At 62.9% G+C, this 16,650-nt stretch overlaps 1 protein-coding gene across 1 annotated transcript; it reads right to left on the bottom strand.

Annotated features, from left to right (window-relative positions):
* Positions 1-1,893: 1,893 nt before the first annotated feature.
* Positions 1,894-15,321, bottom strand: TCHP (trichoplein keratin filament binding). Its single transcript, XM_062182298.1, has 13 exons — positions 15,260-15,321; positions 14,323-14,516; positions 13,797-14,007; positions 13,246-13,302; positions 12,632-12,700; positions 12,033-12,206; positions 8,897-9,009; positions 8,718-8,784; positions 7,642-7,814; positions 6,930-7,011; positions 5,295-5,480; positions 4,669-4,812; positions 1,894-3,987 (listed from the first exon to the last, which is right to left on the bottom strand). Exons 2-13 carry the CDS (start codon positions 14,514-14,516, stop codon positions 3,955-3,957), a joined length of 1,503 nt encoding a protein of 500 aa, XP_062038282.1. The 5' UTR covers positions 15,260-15,321; the 3' UTR covers positions 1,894-3,954.
* Positions 15,322-16,650: the final 1,329 nt, after the last annotated feature.

Here is a 16,650-nt window from a genome sequence, read left to right as displayed (position 1 = left end):
GAGGACGCCACCGCTTCGTCCTCGGCACAGGCCGGCAGGGTATGCCCTGCTGTTCACTGCATCAGCACTGCTGTAGGAAACCTCTGTTACCTGGCTGGTCCGTCCGCACTGCAGCCTTAACTTCCACGTCTCTGATCTGTACTATGACTGCCTGCCTTGCACTGTTTAACCATTTAGAGTTCCTCTTTCGTGACGTTCCTGCTGGACAGTTCACCCGTTTTTCTGTTAGATTCTGTTTGTTTCTGTCTTATTTGTTTGACAAGCATCTACTGTTGGTGACAGCAGGGGACTGGACCAGGCTCAAGCCAGGAGCCAGGAGCTCCATCCAGTCTCCACATGGGTGGCAGGAGCTCAAGCATTTGGGTCATCGCCCACTGCCTTCTCAGGCACATTAGCAGGGAGCTGGATTGGAAGTGGAGCAGCCAGGAGTTGAATGGGCGCTCCAATAAGGGTGTCCCGAGTGGCAGCTTAACCTGCTGCGCCACCCGGCCCCTTGGAAATCATTCCTAAGAAATGCTCTGAACACCAGTCCCGTGTTGCTGGTCAGGGTCGCTCTTGCCCACGCTGTGGCTCGTTTCCTCTCAGGTCTCTGTTGAACACAAGCTTTTAAGGCAAATGGACCAGTCCTTTCCATTGCGGTTGGTGCTCTGTGGTTCAAGAACGCTCCCCTGCGCTAATGGCTGTGTGTTCTGACATCATCACACAGCGGCCCCTGGGCGCTTCCCTGTGTCCCCCAGTGCCTGCAGTGCAGCATCAGTCAGGACACGGCCCCTGGTAAAACGCAGGCCTAATTCAGAGCACCGATGTCACACGCGTGCATGTGCGGCTCCGTGCCATCCCGTCACACGTGGGTTCCTGTGACCACAGTCAGGTTACAGAACTGCTGTCACCACAGATGTCCAAGGGAGAGAGGAAGGCCTCTTCTACCCACTGGTTCACGCCCCAAGTGCCCACCACATCCAGAGCTGGGCCAGGCCAAAGCCAGGAGCCAGATACGCCATCCTGGTCTTCTGCCTGGGTGGCAGGGGCCCCAGCCCTTGAGCCATCACGTGCTGCCTCCCAGGGTGCCTGAGCATGGAGCTCAGAGTGGCTGGGACTTGAATCCGCACTGGTAAGAGAATGTGGGTGTCCCACGCTGCAGCTCAACTCTGCACCACACGAGGTTCCCCCTCTAAAGGTTACAAACATTCCATGTGGAAAATATTAGATACTTCAAGAAGTTTATGGACAAACAATTAACTTTAGGGGTAGACATTTACTCTAGTAGTTTAACATCCCTAGGACCGGCACTGTGGCGCAGCAGGTAAAGCTGCCACCTGCAGTGCAGGCATCCCATGTGGGCACTGGTTCGAGTCCTGGCTGCTCCACTTCCATTCCAGCTCTCTGTGATGGCCCAAGTGCTTGAGCCTCTGCAACCATATGGGAGACACAGATGAAGCTCCTGACTCCTGGCTTCGGATCAGCCCAGCTCCAGCCATTGTGGCCATATGGGGAGTAAACTAGCAGATGGAAGCTTTCTTTCTCTTTGCCTACATCCCTCATTGGATAACCTGGGTTTCTAACCTGGCTCCAGCTCTGGACTCCAACTTCCTGCTAAAGCAGACCCTAGGAGGCAATGGTGATGGCTCAACTGATTGGGTTCCTGTCACCAATGTGGGACACCTGACTTTTCAGCCTGGCCCCGTCTTGGCCATTGAGGGCATCTGGATAATAAGCCATGGGTGGGAGCTTTGTCAGTCTCTCAAATAAATATACCGGGGCCCCTGCCCACAGTGGGGACCTGGATTGAATTCTGGGTTCCTGGCTTTGGTCTGGTCCAGCCCCAGCTGTTGCGGACATTTGGGGAGTGAACATCTCCCTCTGGCTCTCTCTGCCTTTCAAGTAAATAAAACGTTTCTGGTGAATAAAATACCCGTTTATTTTGGCATAAAAACATTTAGCAAGTCACACCTAGTTTCTTCACAATATGCATTTTCTATGGAGATTCTGAGGGCCCCTGGGAGAAAAGCGCCCATCCTGGAAGACTGACCAGTGCAGCTGTCGGGGCCGCAGGAGCAGTGGTGTAAATACTGTGGAACAGGAACGTGATTTCTAGGCTTTCCATTCTCTTGAATGCACAGAACGACATCCCAAGCCCACGGCCCCGGCGCCAGCCATCTAGAGCACTGGTTCGCACCGCGCTAAGACTGGAAACAGCGTGTCTGTACCAGTCTGACTGGGTGTTCCATTTCCTGGGCCAGCAGGCCTGTGGCGAGTTCCAGGAGGGAACGGAGGGCCAGCCGAGTGGGGTCTTGGTCCTGGGTGCGGGAGGCCAGGGAAGACGGTGGGAGGTTTTCACGTCAGGAAAGCGGGGTGCGTTAGTGACCACACACAGCCCCGCTGGTGGTGACGGACGGGCAGACTGCAGCTCAGAGCAGGATGTCTGACCTTTGTGGAGGACTCTGAAGGACAATCGGGAAACCATTTGAGGTAGAAAAGGGTGCTTGGAAACAAGAAAGCCGACGTGCGTGCGCAACCACAGCCCAGGCACAGCACACACGAGCCAAGGGGCCCATCTACGGGCTGCAGGAGAAACGGCGAGACAGTGATAGCGCCGAATTCAGAAAACAAATAGTTTGCCCATTTAAATATTAGGGTAGAAAACAATTTTAATGCAAGCAAGAAAAATTATCTCCGTGCTTCAAAAGCAAAAAATTAAAATTAAAAAAAAAAATGTATTCAGTAAATATGCGAGTGTCTGTGACCAGGCGCGCTGGTGCTGACAACATGACTGCTAGTAACTGGGTTCTAACGCAAGCGGAGGCGACAGCACCACTCTCACAAGGGAGCTGAGTCCAGCCTGCGAAATGTGACCAGTGCTAGACAACGTGCAGAGCCGCAGGGGACGCAGGTCAGTCAGGCCATCTGTCCCCGCCAGCCCACTCCACAGCAGTGACTGCAACAGGCCCAGCCCGGGAGCGCGGCCCTCAGGCACGCGTGACGGGAGCAGTGCTCCAGGGACGGTCTTCAGAGACGCAAGACAAGACAATGCAGAGCAGCTTCAGGGCGGTCTGCAGCTTTGTTCCCGGGGTGCAGGGGCAGGGAACTGCTGCAGCCCTGCACTCGGGCTCTCTGGTAACCATGGAGCGCGCTCCCTAATTAGCTGTAACTGACTGAGAAGTGGGATCCTGACCACAATGCACTAAAACTCCAGAGTATGAAAAATAAATTTAAAAGATACAGGTCATAGAAATACGATTATTGAAGCAAGGAACTTGAGCTGTTTGTAGAGGTTAATCCAGAACGGTCACACGGATACAACGGCGGGAGACATTTCTGGCCAATTTGTGGCTCTGAGTCTGATCTCGTTTCTTCAGGTTCAGCGTTCCTCCCGCTGGGCGTGCAGTCCCTGGAGGCTGCTTGTGGCCAAGACCTCCCTGGGCACGGGGGGCTGTGAGGGTCATCCCCACGGGCTGGGTCGCCGCCCCACAGCCCCACTGAAATGCCCCCCAAAGCTCCCTCATTTCTCACGCCGTTCCACAAAGCACCCCCAGGCCACAGCAGTTTTTTCTTCCAGAATACAAAAGGCTCGATCCCTTGGGGACCGCTGAAATCAGCTGTACCAAACGCTGCAAGACCGCTTCCAACGGACAGCGACGAGGCTGGAGTCGCTGAGCGCGGGCGGCAGGAGAGCACAACTCCCAGCGCTGCGTGCCGGCCGACACTGTTCGTGAGCGCGTCACGAGGACATCGACAGCACTGTCAGCACGTCCCGCTCAGGACCCTTCTTGAGTAAGAGCAGGGAAGGGTCTCTGGCTGGGAGCTGCACGTCCCCACAGCTCCGTGCCTGGGCCCCGGTGCCCAGGTCGCAGGCAGGGCCGACCCCCGGCCCCCACAGAACCTGGTGCGGCTGCTGGGCGGCTCTGCGTCGAGGCTTCAGCATCGTTGCGCGCCGGGTGTCCGGTACCAACCGCGTCAGTCCCAGGCAATTCTGGGGTGTCCGTGAGCCTGAGGAACAAGGAAGCAGACGTGGGGGCGGTGGACGAGCACCTCAAGTCAGAGCTAGAGCGCGACACGAACGGCTCTTCACGCCCAGCTGGACGCTCTGCCCGACACGGAAACAGGCTCTCTGCGGTGGCTCCGTAAAGCCAGCCCTGACACACCTCCTGCGCGCCCTGGGAAACCCCGTCCCGAGACACTCGCTGTGCACGGCCAGGGGAGCCGGGGAGACGCTGCTCCCTGCGGTGGCCTCCCGGCTCGCATCTGTTCTACTTGGCTTTGGGACTCCCTGACCCGGAAGGGCCAGCCTCCTCCCCTCACAGCTCATGACCTCGAGAAGGCACCGCGGGGCACCAGGCGGCTTTCCTGTCTCACCAGTCGGGAGCCTGCCCCTGCTCTGTCACCTCTCCCCAGCTGTGGCCACCACCCTTCTCAGATCGCTGTAGGCCCCCAGACAGGCTGGACAGGCACGCAGCATGGTGGCGGGGTATCAGAGTCTGGGCTGCCGTGGCAGGAGCCAAAGCAAAAGCGTGAAGGCTGTTGGAGGCCCAACCAAGGACTGAAACAGACCCTGCGCCGAGGTTCCCTACTAGTCAGGAGGAGACAAACCCAAGAGGAGTGCCCAGAAAGAACCGAGACGGCTGCACAGCTCAGCGGGGCTGTGGACACGCCTGGGAGGCGCGCTCCTACCTTGGGCCGGTAGCCACGCTCGGCCATCATCTTCGCCTCTTGCCGCAGCAAGGCGTCCGACAGCTGCTCTGCCTGCCTGGCCTCCTCTTCCTCCTCCTCCTCCTGCTGGTCAGCTTCCCGTGCCTGCAGCTGGCGCTCTGCAACCTAGGCCCAAGAGCAAAGTCACCCCAAGGCAAGGCCCCCGGGGCACAGCCCTGCGCCTGCTCAGCTGGGCTGGAGGACCAGAGCGCTAAGGAGCAGGGGCGGCAGGTGCCAAGAAATGGGAGGGGACCCTGGGGACTGGAAAGACTTGCCAGCAGCCATCCGGGTCTTATACAAAGCTCCACACGTGGCTGCGTGTTGGGCAGAAGAACCGTGTTCCACCTCAGGTTGTGGAATTGGGTAAATGGAGAACTGTGGCCCAAGGAGCCACCTGTCTGCAGGTGGACAGACAGGCCAGGCGTGCCCACCAGAGGCGAAGGACCCTGTGTGGGGTGCGCCAGGGCTTCAGCTGCAGTACCCAGGGCCACCAACGCGAGCGAGCTGTGCGGAAAGTGCACCGGCTCTCAGGCCTGCCCTGCAGCGAGGCAAGGACGCATCCCCCCGTGCAGAGCTGCCTCCCGCCCAGGGCCCTGGCTCAGCCCCACCTGGGCTTCCAGCTCCTGCTTCCTGGCCGACTTCTGTTCTTCACTCTGCTCCTGCTCCCGGCGAGCCGCCTCCCTTGCCTCCTCCAGACTGCGAATGAGTTGCTCCCTGTGCTTTAAGGATTCCTCTTGCGCCCGTCGGTTTCGTTCAATCTTTTCTTGTATTTGCTGTTGTCTTCCCGCCAGGACCTGGCCTCGGCAGGAGGGAAGCAGCAGACTTCAGAACAAGCCTTGGCCAGGCAGCTCCGCAGGCGACCTAACCCTCAGCCTCAGGTCTAAAGCCCTACAGGGCGGCCAGGCCCTCTGCAGGACTCGCTCAGCGTTGACCATGGGTGCCAGGATACAAGAGGTGCTCCCCGCCCACCCCGACACACACAGGTGCAGACTCGGGTGGAGTGAGACTCGTTCCCTAGCAGTGGGAAAGCCCACGAGCCCTGCAGATGACCACAGGGAGGGTCTCGGCTCATGGGGTGACATCGCCATTCAAGGCCCCAGAGCAGCGTGATGTCTTGCACCAGTCTTGGACGGCCTTGGGAATCAGAGAGGCACCTGGGAAGCCACCAACACACCCAACAGTCACGCTCTCGGGAGGGAACCTGCAAAGCAGCCATGACCAGGACCCAAGCTGAAGCGAGGAGCATCAGCGGCCCCTGGGGAACACCTGGTAGTCACAACAGTGAAAAATCGCCAATGGAGGCCCCAGTTCCCACCGACAGGCACACGGGACTCCCTGTTCTAAGCCACTCAGAGCTCTCAGCACACAGGTGATACAGACCACCCGGCCACTGGCGTCTTCCACACGTGCTCTCCAGACCATGGCTGGTTCTCCGTGCCGAGGGAGAAATCCTCAATGTGTAAAAGCCCAAACACTCCCGGCAGCATTGCTTATAGTGGCTAAAAATGAGAACAAACGAGAACGCACCACACGGCGATGGAAAGGCACGCTGGGGAGGCCCCCAAGAGGACGCGTGGTAACACAGTCTGGCCGCTGACACGACATTTACACACGGGCAGTACGTGGAAACGCTCGCCACTGAACAGCACAGTATGACAGTCACCGGCACACACGGAAACAGGAGTTGAAAGAAAGATGCCAGTGGCTATGCCGAAGACAAGGCTCGGGTGCTGTCAGTTTTACTTTCTGCAAGTTCGTTCGTTTTTTTTTTTTGTTTGTTTCGTTTTGTTTTGACAGGCAGAGTGGACAGTGAGAGACAGAGAGAAAGGTCTTCCTTTGCCGTTGGTTCACCCTCCAATGGCCGCTGCGGCCGGTGCATCGTGCTGATCCGAAGCCAGGAGCCAGGTACTTCCTCCTGGTCTCCCATGGGGTGCAGGGCCCAAGGACTTGGGCCATCCTCCACTGCCTTCCTGGACCATAGCAGAGAGCTGGCCTGGAAGAGGGCAACCGGGACAGAATCCGGCACCCCAACTGGGACAAGAACCCGGGGTGCCGGCGCCACAGGCAGAGGATTAGCCTGTTAAGCCATGGCGCCGGCCTGCAAGTTCTTTCACCGAGAGTTTCCAAGCCCACGTAAGATAACTGGAAGAGACTGTCCCCAGCAGTGCCGGTGGGATCAGTGCTCCACGGTGGACTCCAGACACCTGCCTGGGGCCCCGGGCCTGGAGGAGACGCTGGCTTACCTCGCTCATGAGCCTGTCGCGTGCGCTCCGCTCTCGGGCCCATTCGGCCTCTCTCTTTTCCCACATCTCCTTGGCCTCCTCCCTGGGCAAACACAAAACAGATGGCAGAGGCTCCGCACCGCTGCTGCTGGCCTGCAGTGAGCCAGAGAGCACACAGGGCCCAGCACACAGCCCCCGGAGGACCAACCTTCCTGTCAGCTCTTCCCCCAAGCTCTGCAAACCTTCCCGGAAGGACTGCCTCGGTAGCTGAGGCTACCCCTTCTCAATACCTCATCTCCTAAAACCACTGCAGGCAACTTACACAGCAGCCCCTGGAGTGATGGAGACCACCAGGCCCGGGCAGGGGGAAGGCACCGCCAGGGCCTGAGCCCTGTGGCCATGCACTGGGGTCATGGCCAGTGACCTCCGTGAGTGTCAGTGACCGTGAAGCACTCGGCACAGGGCCCGGCACGCGGGAAGTGCTCAGTGGTTGTCACCTATCACGTGACCATTTCAGTCTATGGGTTAGGTGTCGAGGGCCAGGGCCCACTTTCACAGGCCCAAGAAGCCTGCAGCTTCTGCACGACTTAGAGCAGTTTCCCTGCAGATCGCCAAGATTTTACACCAGCTGAGCAGTGTCGTGAGCCGTCGTGACTTCCACCTGAAGTGACTGAAGGACACGCTCCCACAGCCAGGCCCACGCGCGCCCCGGTCAGGGGGCCTGAGAGCCCACCTCAGCAGCAGCTGCAGCTCTGCCTCCCGCGCCCTCTCCAGCTGCAGCTGCTCCTCGATGGCCTGCTTCATCCAGGCCGCGTCGGCCATGGCCTGCTGCCGCCTGGCCAGGTGGGCGCGCTCGTTCTCCTCCTCCTCCTCCAGCAGCGCCTGCAGGATCCGCTTGTCGGCCTCCTGGGGGAGGCAGGGGCAGCTCAGCGGGCGGCCTGCATGGGGCCCTCTGCACCTGCAGCCCACAGAGGCCCCTCCTCCCTGTGCCCCGTGTCCCTGCACGGCGTCTCAGAGCAGGGATGGGAAGGCACAGAACTGCTTCCAGACAGCCAGGGAGGGTTACACACCCGTGGCCCAGGCTCAGAGCCTTCCCGTGACTAAAGAGAGACCCCTCCGGCACCACAGGCCCTCAGCTGTATCTCACGGCACAGGTCCACGTCTCAGAGCAGGACTACAGCGACACAAATGCACAAAGTGCTTGCTTATCAATGAGGTGGCTTCGTCAAAACACCTAACGAGAGGACTGAGCAGCTCTTGGTAATACGGCATGTTCGGGCTCGGCGTTCTGGCACAGCAGGCAAAAACTGCCACCTGTGACACTGGCATCCACATGGGCACCGGTTCAAGTCCTGGCTGCTCCACATCCAATCCAGCTCCCTGCGAATGTGCCTGGGAAAGCAGCGGAGGATGGCCCGAGTCCTTGGGCCCCTGCACCCACTCTGATTTGGGATACAAGTAGCCGAGTGGTGTCTTAACCCCTGAGCCACGGGCTTGCCCTGTTTTGTTTACGTAACAGCTGTACTGACATACAGTTTCGTGTTTTTATATGCACTGTGAAATGAAGCTAGTTAACAGACCCATCCTCTCAAAAGGATTTTTAGGTGGCAAAAACACGCAGATCTGCTGTCTGGGCTTCTGTGGAGCACACAGCCCCTGCGCTGTACACGACGTCTCCAGAACTTGGTCACCGCACAGCTCAGGGTCTGTCCCGCTGAGCACCTCCCCGCCCCCGCCCGAGGGCGCCCTCTCGCTGAGCGTGGCGCACATCTCGGAGAGGGTGAGAAACACCCAGGCTCTCAGACTCACCAGTTCCTCTTGGATCTGCTGGGTGCGCCTGCTGAGCTGGGCGTTGTACTGATGCCGCAGAAAGCGCCTACGAGAGGGCAAAGTATGGGTCACCGTCCGTGTCGTGACACGGAGGATGGACACGGCTCGCTCTGCTGTCTCTCACGGCTCCCGTGTGGGCCGGCCAGGCCCGCACCCACCCCAGCTCGGCCTTCTGCCGCAAGGCCGCCATCCGCGCCCGCTCCTCCTCCAGCTGCTCCAGCTGCCAGCGCTGCCTCAGCAGGTTCTCCTGCTCCTTCTTCAGCTTGCTTGCCTGTGGAGACAGTGAGCGGGCCCTGCAAACCTGACGCAGCGAGCGTGGCTGGGCTGCGCGGTGCTCAGGACCCCCGCCCGCCGCCAGGGCCCAGAGCCCCACAGCCCAGCTTCCCTCCCCCCCCTCGTCCCATCTCAGCAAGAGGCCCCACCTCACGGGTCTCCCCTGCCCGGCCAGGCCAGGAGAGAGGGCTTGTTCCGGCTCTACCGCTAGCACCTAAGATAACCAGTGGACACTAAGTTCTGAGTCCCCCAGGCCTGGGGAGGGAAGGAGAGAGAAAGGGGCACAGGGGCCTCGCTCATCTCCAAGGGAAGACCCAGCCCTCACAGGCCAACAGCACAGCGCCCGCAAGGGGCAGCCTCCGGGACCACGAGCCCGCAGACCCCACGCCCGCCGCCTGGGGAAAGCCGTGTGCAGGCCACGCCGCGGAGTCCTGTCTGTGTGAGGCCCTGGGAGACCCACGCTCCCACACGGGCTGCACAGAAGGCAGGCCAGACGAGCGAGCGCCCGGCCGTATTGCGGCACTGCACTCCCACTGTCCTCACTTCTCAGAAGGCGGCCCTGTTTGGTTTGCCATTAGAGAGGAAGAGAGAGAGAGAGCGCGCCCTTCCCGCGGTTCACTCCCCAGAGGCCCCCAACAGCCAGGCTCGGGTGGGGAGGAACGGACTGGAGCCACCCCTGCTGTCACAGTGTCTGCGGCAGGAGCCAGAGCAGGGATGGGCGAGGCGGCCCACCCCTGGGCCACGTGCCCGCCAGAGCAGGGATGGGCGAGGCGGCCCACCCCTGGGCCACGTGCCCGCCAGAGCAGGGATGGGCGAGGCGGTCCACCCCTGGGCCACGTGCCCGCGTCGAGGGCTTTTGACTATTGTTTAAGTCTGCTTATTTCTTTTTCTTTACTTGGAAGGCAGAGCAGGGGGGAGGAGCAGACATAGCTTCCATCTACTGATTCTCTTCCCAAATGTCTACGGCAGCTCAGGCCAAATCCAGAAGCCAGGAGCGCCATCTGGCTCTCCCTCATGGGTGGCAAGGACCCAAGTACTTGAGCCATTGCTACTTTAGCCAGGGTATGCACTGGCAGGAAGTTGGATGGAAAGAAAACAGAGGTGGGAGTACATCCCAGGCCTCCGCAGCAGCTGCAGGCCAGGGGCTGGCGCTCACCTCCACCTCCCACAGCCCAGGGGCTGGCGCTCACCTCCACCTCCCGCAGCCCAGGGGCTCGCGCTCACCTCCACCTCCCGCAGCCCAGCGGCTGGCACTGACCTCCACCTCCCGCAGCCCAGGGGCTCGCGCTCACCTCCACCTCCCACAGCCCAGGGGCTCGCGCTCACCTCCACCTCTCACAGCCCAGGGGCTCGCGCTCACCTCCACCTCCCGCAGCCCAGGGGCTCGCGCTCACCTCCACCTCCCACAGCCCAGGGGCTCGCGCTCACCTCCACCTCCCACAGCCCAGGGACTCGCGCTCACCTCCACCTCCCACAGCCCAGGGACTCGCGCTCACCTCCACCTCCCACAGCCCAGGGGCTAGCGCTCACCTCCACCTCCCACAGCCCAGGGGCTGGCGCTCACCTCCACCTCCCACAGCCCAGGGGCTCGCGCTCACCTCCACCTCTCACAGCCCAGGGGCTCGCGCTCACCTCCACCTCCCGCAGCCCAGCGGCTGGCGCTCACCTCCACCTCCCACAGCCCAGGGGCTCGCGCTCACCTCCACCTCCCACAGCCCAGGGGCTCGCGCTCACCTCCACCTCTCACAGCCCAGGGGCTCGCGCTCACCTCCACCTCCCACAGCCCAGGGGCTGGCGCTCACCTCCACCTCCCACAGCCCAGGGGCTCGCGCTCACCTCCACCTCTCACAGCCCAGGGGCTCGCGCTCACCTCCACCTCCCGCAGCCCAGCGGCTGGCGCTCACCTCCACCTCCCACAGCCCAGGGGCTCGCGCTCACCTCCACCTCCCACAGCCCAGGGGCTCGCGCTCACCTCCACCTCTCACAGCCCAGGGGCTCGCGCTCACCTCCACCTCCCACAGCCCAGGGGCTCGCGCTCACCTCCACCTCCCACAGCCCAGCGGCTGGCACTCACCTCCACCTCCCGCAGCCCAGGGGCTCGCGCTCACCTCCACCTCTCACAGCCCAGGGGCTCGCGCTCACCTCCACCTCCCGCAGCCCAGCGGCTGGCACTCACCTCCACCTCCCGCAGCCCAGGGGCTCGCGCTCACCTCCACCTCCCGCAGCCCAGGGGCTCGCGCTCACCTCCACCTCCCGCAGCCCAGGGGCTCGCGCTCACCTCCACCTCCCGCAGCCCAGGGACTCGCGCTCACCTCCACCTCCCGCAGCCCAGCGGCTGGCACTCACCTCCACCTCCCGCAGCCCAGCGGCTGGCACTCACCTCCACCCTCCTGCAGCCCAGCGGCTGGCGCTCACCTCCACCTCCCGCAGCCCAGCGGCTGGCACTCACCTCCGCAGCCCAGCGGCTGGCGCTCACCTCCACCTCCCGCAGCCCAGGGACTCGCGCTCACCTCCACCTCCCGCAGCCCAGCGGCTGGCACTCACCTCCACCTCCCGCAGCCCAGGGACTCACCTCCACCTCCCGCAGCCCAGGGACTCGCGCTCACCTCCACCTCCCGCAGCCCAGCGGCTGGCACTGACCTCCACCTCCCGCAGCCCAGGGGCTCGCGCTCACCTCCACCTCCCGCAGCCCAGGGGCTCGCGCTCACCTCCACCTCCCGCAGCCCAGCGGCTGGCGCTCACCTCCACCTCCCGCAGCCCAGGAGCTGGCGCTCACCTCCACCTCCCGCAGCCCAGCGGCTGGCGCTCACCTCCACCTCCCGCAGCCCAGCAGCTAGCGCTCACCTCCACCTCCCGCAGCCCAGGGACTCGCGCTCACCTCCACCTCCCACAGCCCAAGGGCTGGCGCTCACCTCCACCTCCCGCAGCCCAGCGGCTGGCGCTCACCTCCACCTCCCGCAGCCCAGGGGCTCGCGCTCACCTCCACCTCCCGCAGCCCCAGCGGCTGGCGCTCGCGCTCACCTCCGTCTCCCTCAGCTTCAGCTCCTCCATCTGCTGCAGCAGCGCCTCGGCCTGCAGCCTGTCCTCCTCCTGCCGCCTCTCCTGCTCCGCTCTCAGCCGCTCCAGCGCCTCCCTCCGCGCCACCTCGTACTCGTTTTCCTGCCGTCTGCTCTCCTGCTCCGCGGTGGCCTCTTGCTACAAGGAGCAGAAGGAACCCGGGAGGTCAACACGTGTGACCCACAGCTGGCCACGTGCCCGCTCCTGGGCGCGGTTCTCGATGGAAACCGCAGCAAGGCCAGGGGGGCTGTGGCACGGGGCTGACACACAGCGGAGGGGCTGGACCACGTCAAGGCCCCTCCCCCTGCCACAGGCTCCACGCACTTTCTAGAATGGAGCCAGAGGCAAAGCAGTGGGGGCGTGGAAGGGGGTGCTCATCCTGGAGGCGCCGCTGTGGGCCAGCATCAGCGTTCAGGAGACGAATTTCATCAACAGAGACTGCCGACAGCAAAGGTTCGCTGCAGGCCGCCCGTGCCCCCTCCCACTCCCCGGCCCCCCCACCCAGCCTCACTCTGCCAGACTCACGCCGTCCCAGGGGCATCCCCCAGAGGCAGGGACAGTACCTGCTTTTTTTCTTCTCTCTGCGCCTCCCACGAGTCCACCACGTGCTTCCTGTGAAGGTCCAGCTCGACCTAGGATGACAAAGGGCAGACTCCGGACTCCCTCCCCGGCTGCCCTGACGCTCGCCTCGGGGACCGCGTGCTGCCTCCTGTGCCACCGGCCGCCATGTGGCCCTGACTGCCCATGTGAGGACCCGCGGCAGCCCGGCTGACCGGCGGGGGAGCAAGAGTGGCCCTGAAACAGCAGCCGATTAGGAAGTGCACGGAGCAGGTGTGAGCACACCTGCCTGGGAGATCCCAGTGCCCCGGGGCTGAGCAGGGAGGCTGTCAGCACACACACACAGGAAAGTACCCCTCCCCGGCCTCTGAGTGGGTTGGGAGCCCGCCCCCTGCCCATCTGCCCAGGCCTGTGCAGGAGGCAGGCGGTGTCACTGCACGGGGAGCTCCCCGAGAGCAGGCCCCACGCGCCAGCGGCAGAGGGCACAGCCGGGGCACCGCCGCGGCCAGGCTGCCCCAGGTCCTGCGCGGGGCTTTGCAGCCAGCACAGACACATCATTAAAAACAGCCAAGGCGTGACTTCATCCACAAGGCAACTCGATGGGAGGTTCTGGGTTCACCTCTCGAAGTTCTGGGTTGTTCTGTTTCCAGTGTTCATACAGAAGCTGCTCTGCGATCTATCGGGAAAGCACAGAGATTCAAATCCAATCACGTTCGGACAAGGCTCAGTGGGGTCGGCTCAGGCTAAGGGCTCCTCCGCACCCACGACTCTGTGAGCCAGACTTCGGGAAGACCCGGATGGCAGTGCCAGGGACCCCCGCAGAGGTAACAAGAGGGGGTCAACTGTTCCACCCGGTATTTTTTGCAAGAGAAAGGGGAGCAGCGCCAGGCCCCGTGGGGAGTCAGACCTCGAATGAGGCACTAGGATTCATCTGTAATGATGTAAGGGGCGAAAGAGAACAGAGCTGATTGAACAAAACTCTCCCCGCCCGCCAGCGTGGAGCGAGCCCTGTGCCCTGGCGGCTGTGGTGTCGGGGGTGGGTGTGTGTGTGTGTGCTGTCACAGCAGGGTGCCCGGGCTGGCCCATGTATGCAGCTCCCTCCACGCTGTGAGCACCCGTGAGAAGGGCACGCGCTGCCCCACCGCCGCCCGCGGCCCCGCGACCAGGTACCAGTTTCCGCTGCTCCTCTCGGGCGGACCGGAGGTGCCCGTGCCGCTCGCGGAGCCGCCGCTCCCGCAAGCTCACGCTCAGCCGCAGCTCCTGCAGCTCTCTGGCCAGCAGCTCCTGCTCCTCCAGCACGAGCCGCCGCAGCCGCTCCCGTCGGGCCTCCAGGCTCCTCCTCTTCTCCTCCTTCATCTTCTCGCGCTGATAGGCGTGCATGCTGGGGAGAGGGAGCCCGCGGTCAAGCGCTCGCGCGCGGGCCACGGCTCTGCTCGGTGGGGAAGACGCACGTGGCTCCCTCGGGGTCGTGCAAGGGTACGCGTGCTGGGAAACGCCTCGTGGGCTTGCACAGGCGTGTGCTGTGACGATAACCAGGGCCCCCGGGCAGCCCACGTGCCGGCACTGCACACGCGTGTCTGCACGTGTGAGTCTCACGACGGGGGCTCTGAGACGAGGAGGCAGGTGACAGGGCCGGGATCTCGAAGCTCCGTGCGCTCCTGTGTCTCTCTAAGAACGGGCAGACGGGCACAGTTACCTGCGCAGGTAGGAGGCGCTGGAGCTCCACTCGGCCTGCTTGGAGCTGCAGATGTCCGACAGCCGGAAGTAGCGGCTGTTCGCGTCCCACTGCTGCCGCAGCCGCGCCGCCTGCTCCCGCTGCCGCTGCCGCGCCGCCTGCTGCTCCGGGAGCCTCCGGCTGCACCAGGACGAGGGCAGCGTGGGGAGGGCCATCTGGTTGGGGGCGGCAACGGCGGGAACACGGGGTGAGTGCCAGCCCCGGGGGCCCCTCCGAGCTTGGCCTCAGCCCTGGGCTGCACGCAGGCATCGCCTACTGCAGCTTTAAGAAATACGTTTGTGCGTGCCCATCCTGACCGGGGGAGGGGGCTGCCAGTGGACGGCATGAGCCGGCCGGCCCTGGCTGTGGGCCGCCCACCACCCGGGGCCGGCCTAGCAAGGCTGCAGGAGGCACAGCGGGCAGCAGGGACAACACTGAGGGGACCGTCCCTGGGTGCCAGGCACTAGGCGTGCACGCCGCCTCCCCTTCGCGCAGCCACCCCGCCATCCGGCACAGAGGGAAGGGCCTTGCCCAGCATCACAAGGACAGGAAGTAGAGGAAACAAGGCGGTCGGGACGCTTGGAGCACAAGCTGTCACACCGGGAGCGTTGTGGGGACAGCCTGGGAGAGGACTGGGTCCCCTGGGCGACCGGGAGACCCCCCCCCCAACGCAGCAGGTGCGCCCGGGCGCGGGGTGGGGGGGGAGGCACACGAAGCCAAGTCCACGCCGAGAACCTCAGACGCAGAGCCCCCCGGGGGCCTCGGGCCCGAGCGCGCTGCAGGCCCCACACACGCCGAGCTGGCCTCGGCCGGGGCAGCAGGTGCGGGATGGCCACCGGCCCCCTGCGCCGCCCCCGCACAGGGCGCACCCCGCTCGCAGCCCCGACCTCCACATCCGGGGCCCCACCGCCGGACTCACGTTTCTCCCGCACGCCCCAACCCGGCCCGCACAGTTCCCGCCGCAACACCGACGCCGGCCGTTTCCCGTCCGCTGGTTGCCCCGGCAACCGGCCCGAGGACGGAGCGCCGCAAGGGCCAAACCACCTGCAGCGCGATACCGGACGCAGGCCGAAGGAAAAGGAGACTTTTTTGTTCTGGCGCCCCCTGGTGGTGGGCGGGAGACCAATCGCAAACGTCTAAAGAATCCACCCCCTCCCCAAATCCAGGATGGTGGTTACCTGGAAGGCGTGAAGGTAAACTGTAAAGGGGGCAGGAAGTCAAGGGGAATATAAACCAGTGGTTCTCAAATAATGGCTTTACTTGGGAGTCAACCAGGGAGCTCTTGGAAGCCCAGATGGAGCTGGGTGTTTGGCACAGCGGTTGAGACTGGGACGCCTGCATTCCGCATCCCAGGGCCTGGGTGAGAGTCCTGGCGTGGCTTCCCGCTAACGTGCACCTTGGAAGGCAGCAGGTGACGGCTCAGGTGGCGGGATTCCTGCCGCCCGTGTGGGAGACCCAGATGGAGTTCCTGGCTCCTGGCTTCCTCCTGGCCCAGCCCTCACTATTGTGGGCGTTTGGGGAGTGGACCAGCCTATGGGATTTCTGTCTGTCTGTCTATCTACCTGTCTCTGTGTCTCCAGATGCCCAGGCAGATCCCACCAGGTGCCCTGAGAGTACCTATGTTTTTCGAGGTTCCCCACGTGTACTCAGTGTGCAGCCAAGGCTGACCACTGGCACAGTGGATACAAGTCATTAGCAGCTTTGTGCTGTAGTCCTAGATCGGCAGTGGGCTCAAGGCTCAAGCGTGTTTGTTGTCTGTTTTATAACATACGTGTGCCACCCGTCCCATGACAAAGCAGAGACGTCATCATTGTCTTTCCCACTCCCGCTCCTGTCCTCCACCCCTTCATCCATGTCTGGTGGTGCCTGGAGGCAGCACAGCATTCCGGTTGGCAGCGTGGCTTCCGTGACCGGGATGCCCAGGTTCCAGTCTCCACCTCGTAGCTGCAGGGTCTGTGCCTCAGTTTCCCCGCAATGCAGAGCACCTGGTGGGTCCCTCTCGAGCACAACCGAGAGTCGTCTTTCACAGCTGTGCTCCATGCGTGGGGTTCCCCAGGGTTGCCCCCAGTGTGGCTCAGCTCGGGGCTGTTCTTCCGTGTTGTGGGCAGGGAGGAGGAGACAGCTCGGCAGGAGTGGCCCTGCCAGCACAGCAGCCCGATCGCTGAATGTTTATTTTTTTTAGAGACTTATTTACTTGAGAGGCAGAGTTACAGACAGCAAGAGGGAGGGACAGAAAGGTCTTCCATCTGCTGGTTCACTCCCCAAATGGCTGCCAACAGCCAGAGCTGGGCCAGGAGCCAGGAACTTCCT

The sequence above is a fragment of the Lepus europaeus genome, chromosome 23, assembly GCF_033115175.1.
Source record: "Lepus europaeus isolate LE1 chromosome 23, mLepTim1.pri, whole genome shotgun sequence".
Taxonomy (NCBI): domain Eukaryota; kingdom Metazoa; phylum Chordata; class Mammalia; order Lagomorpha; family Leporidae; genus Lepus; species Lepus europaeus.
Note: the sequence above shows the minus strand (reverse complement) of the source record. Positions and strands in the feature narration are given on the sequence as shown.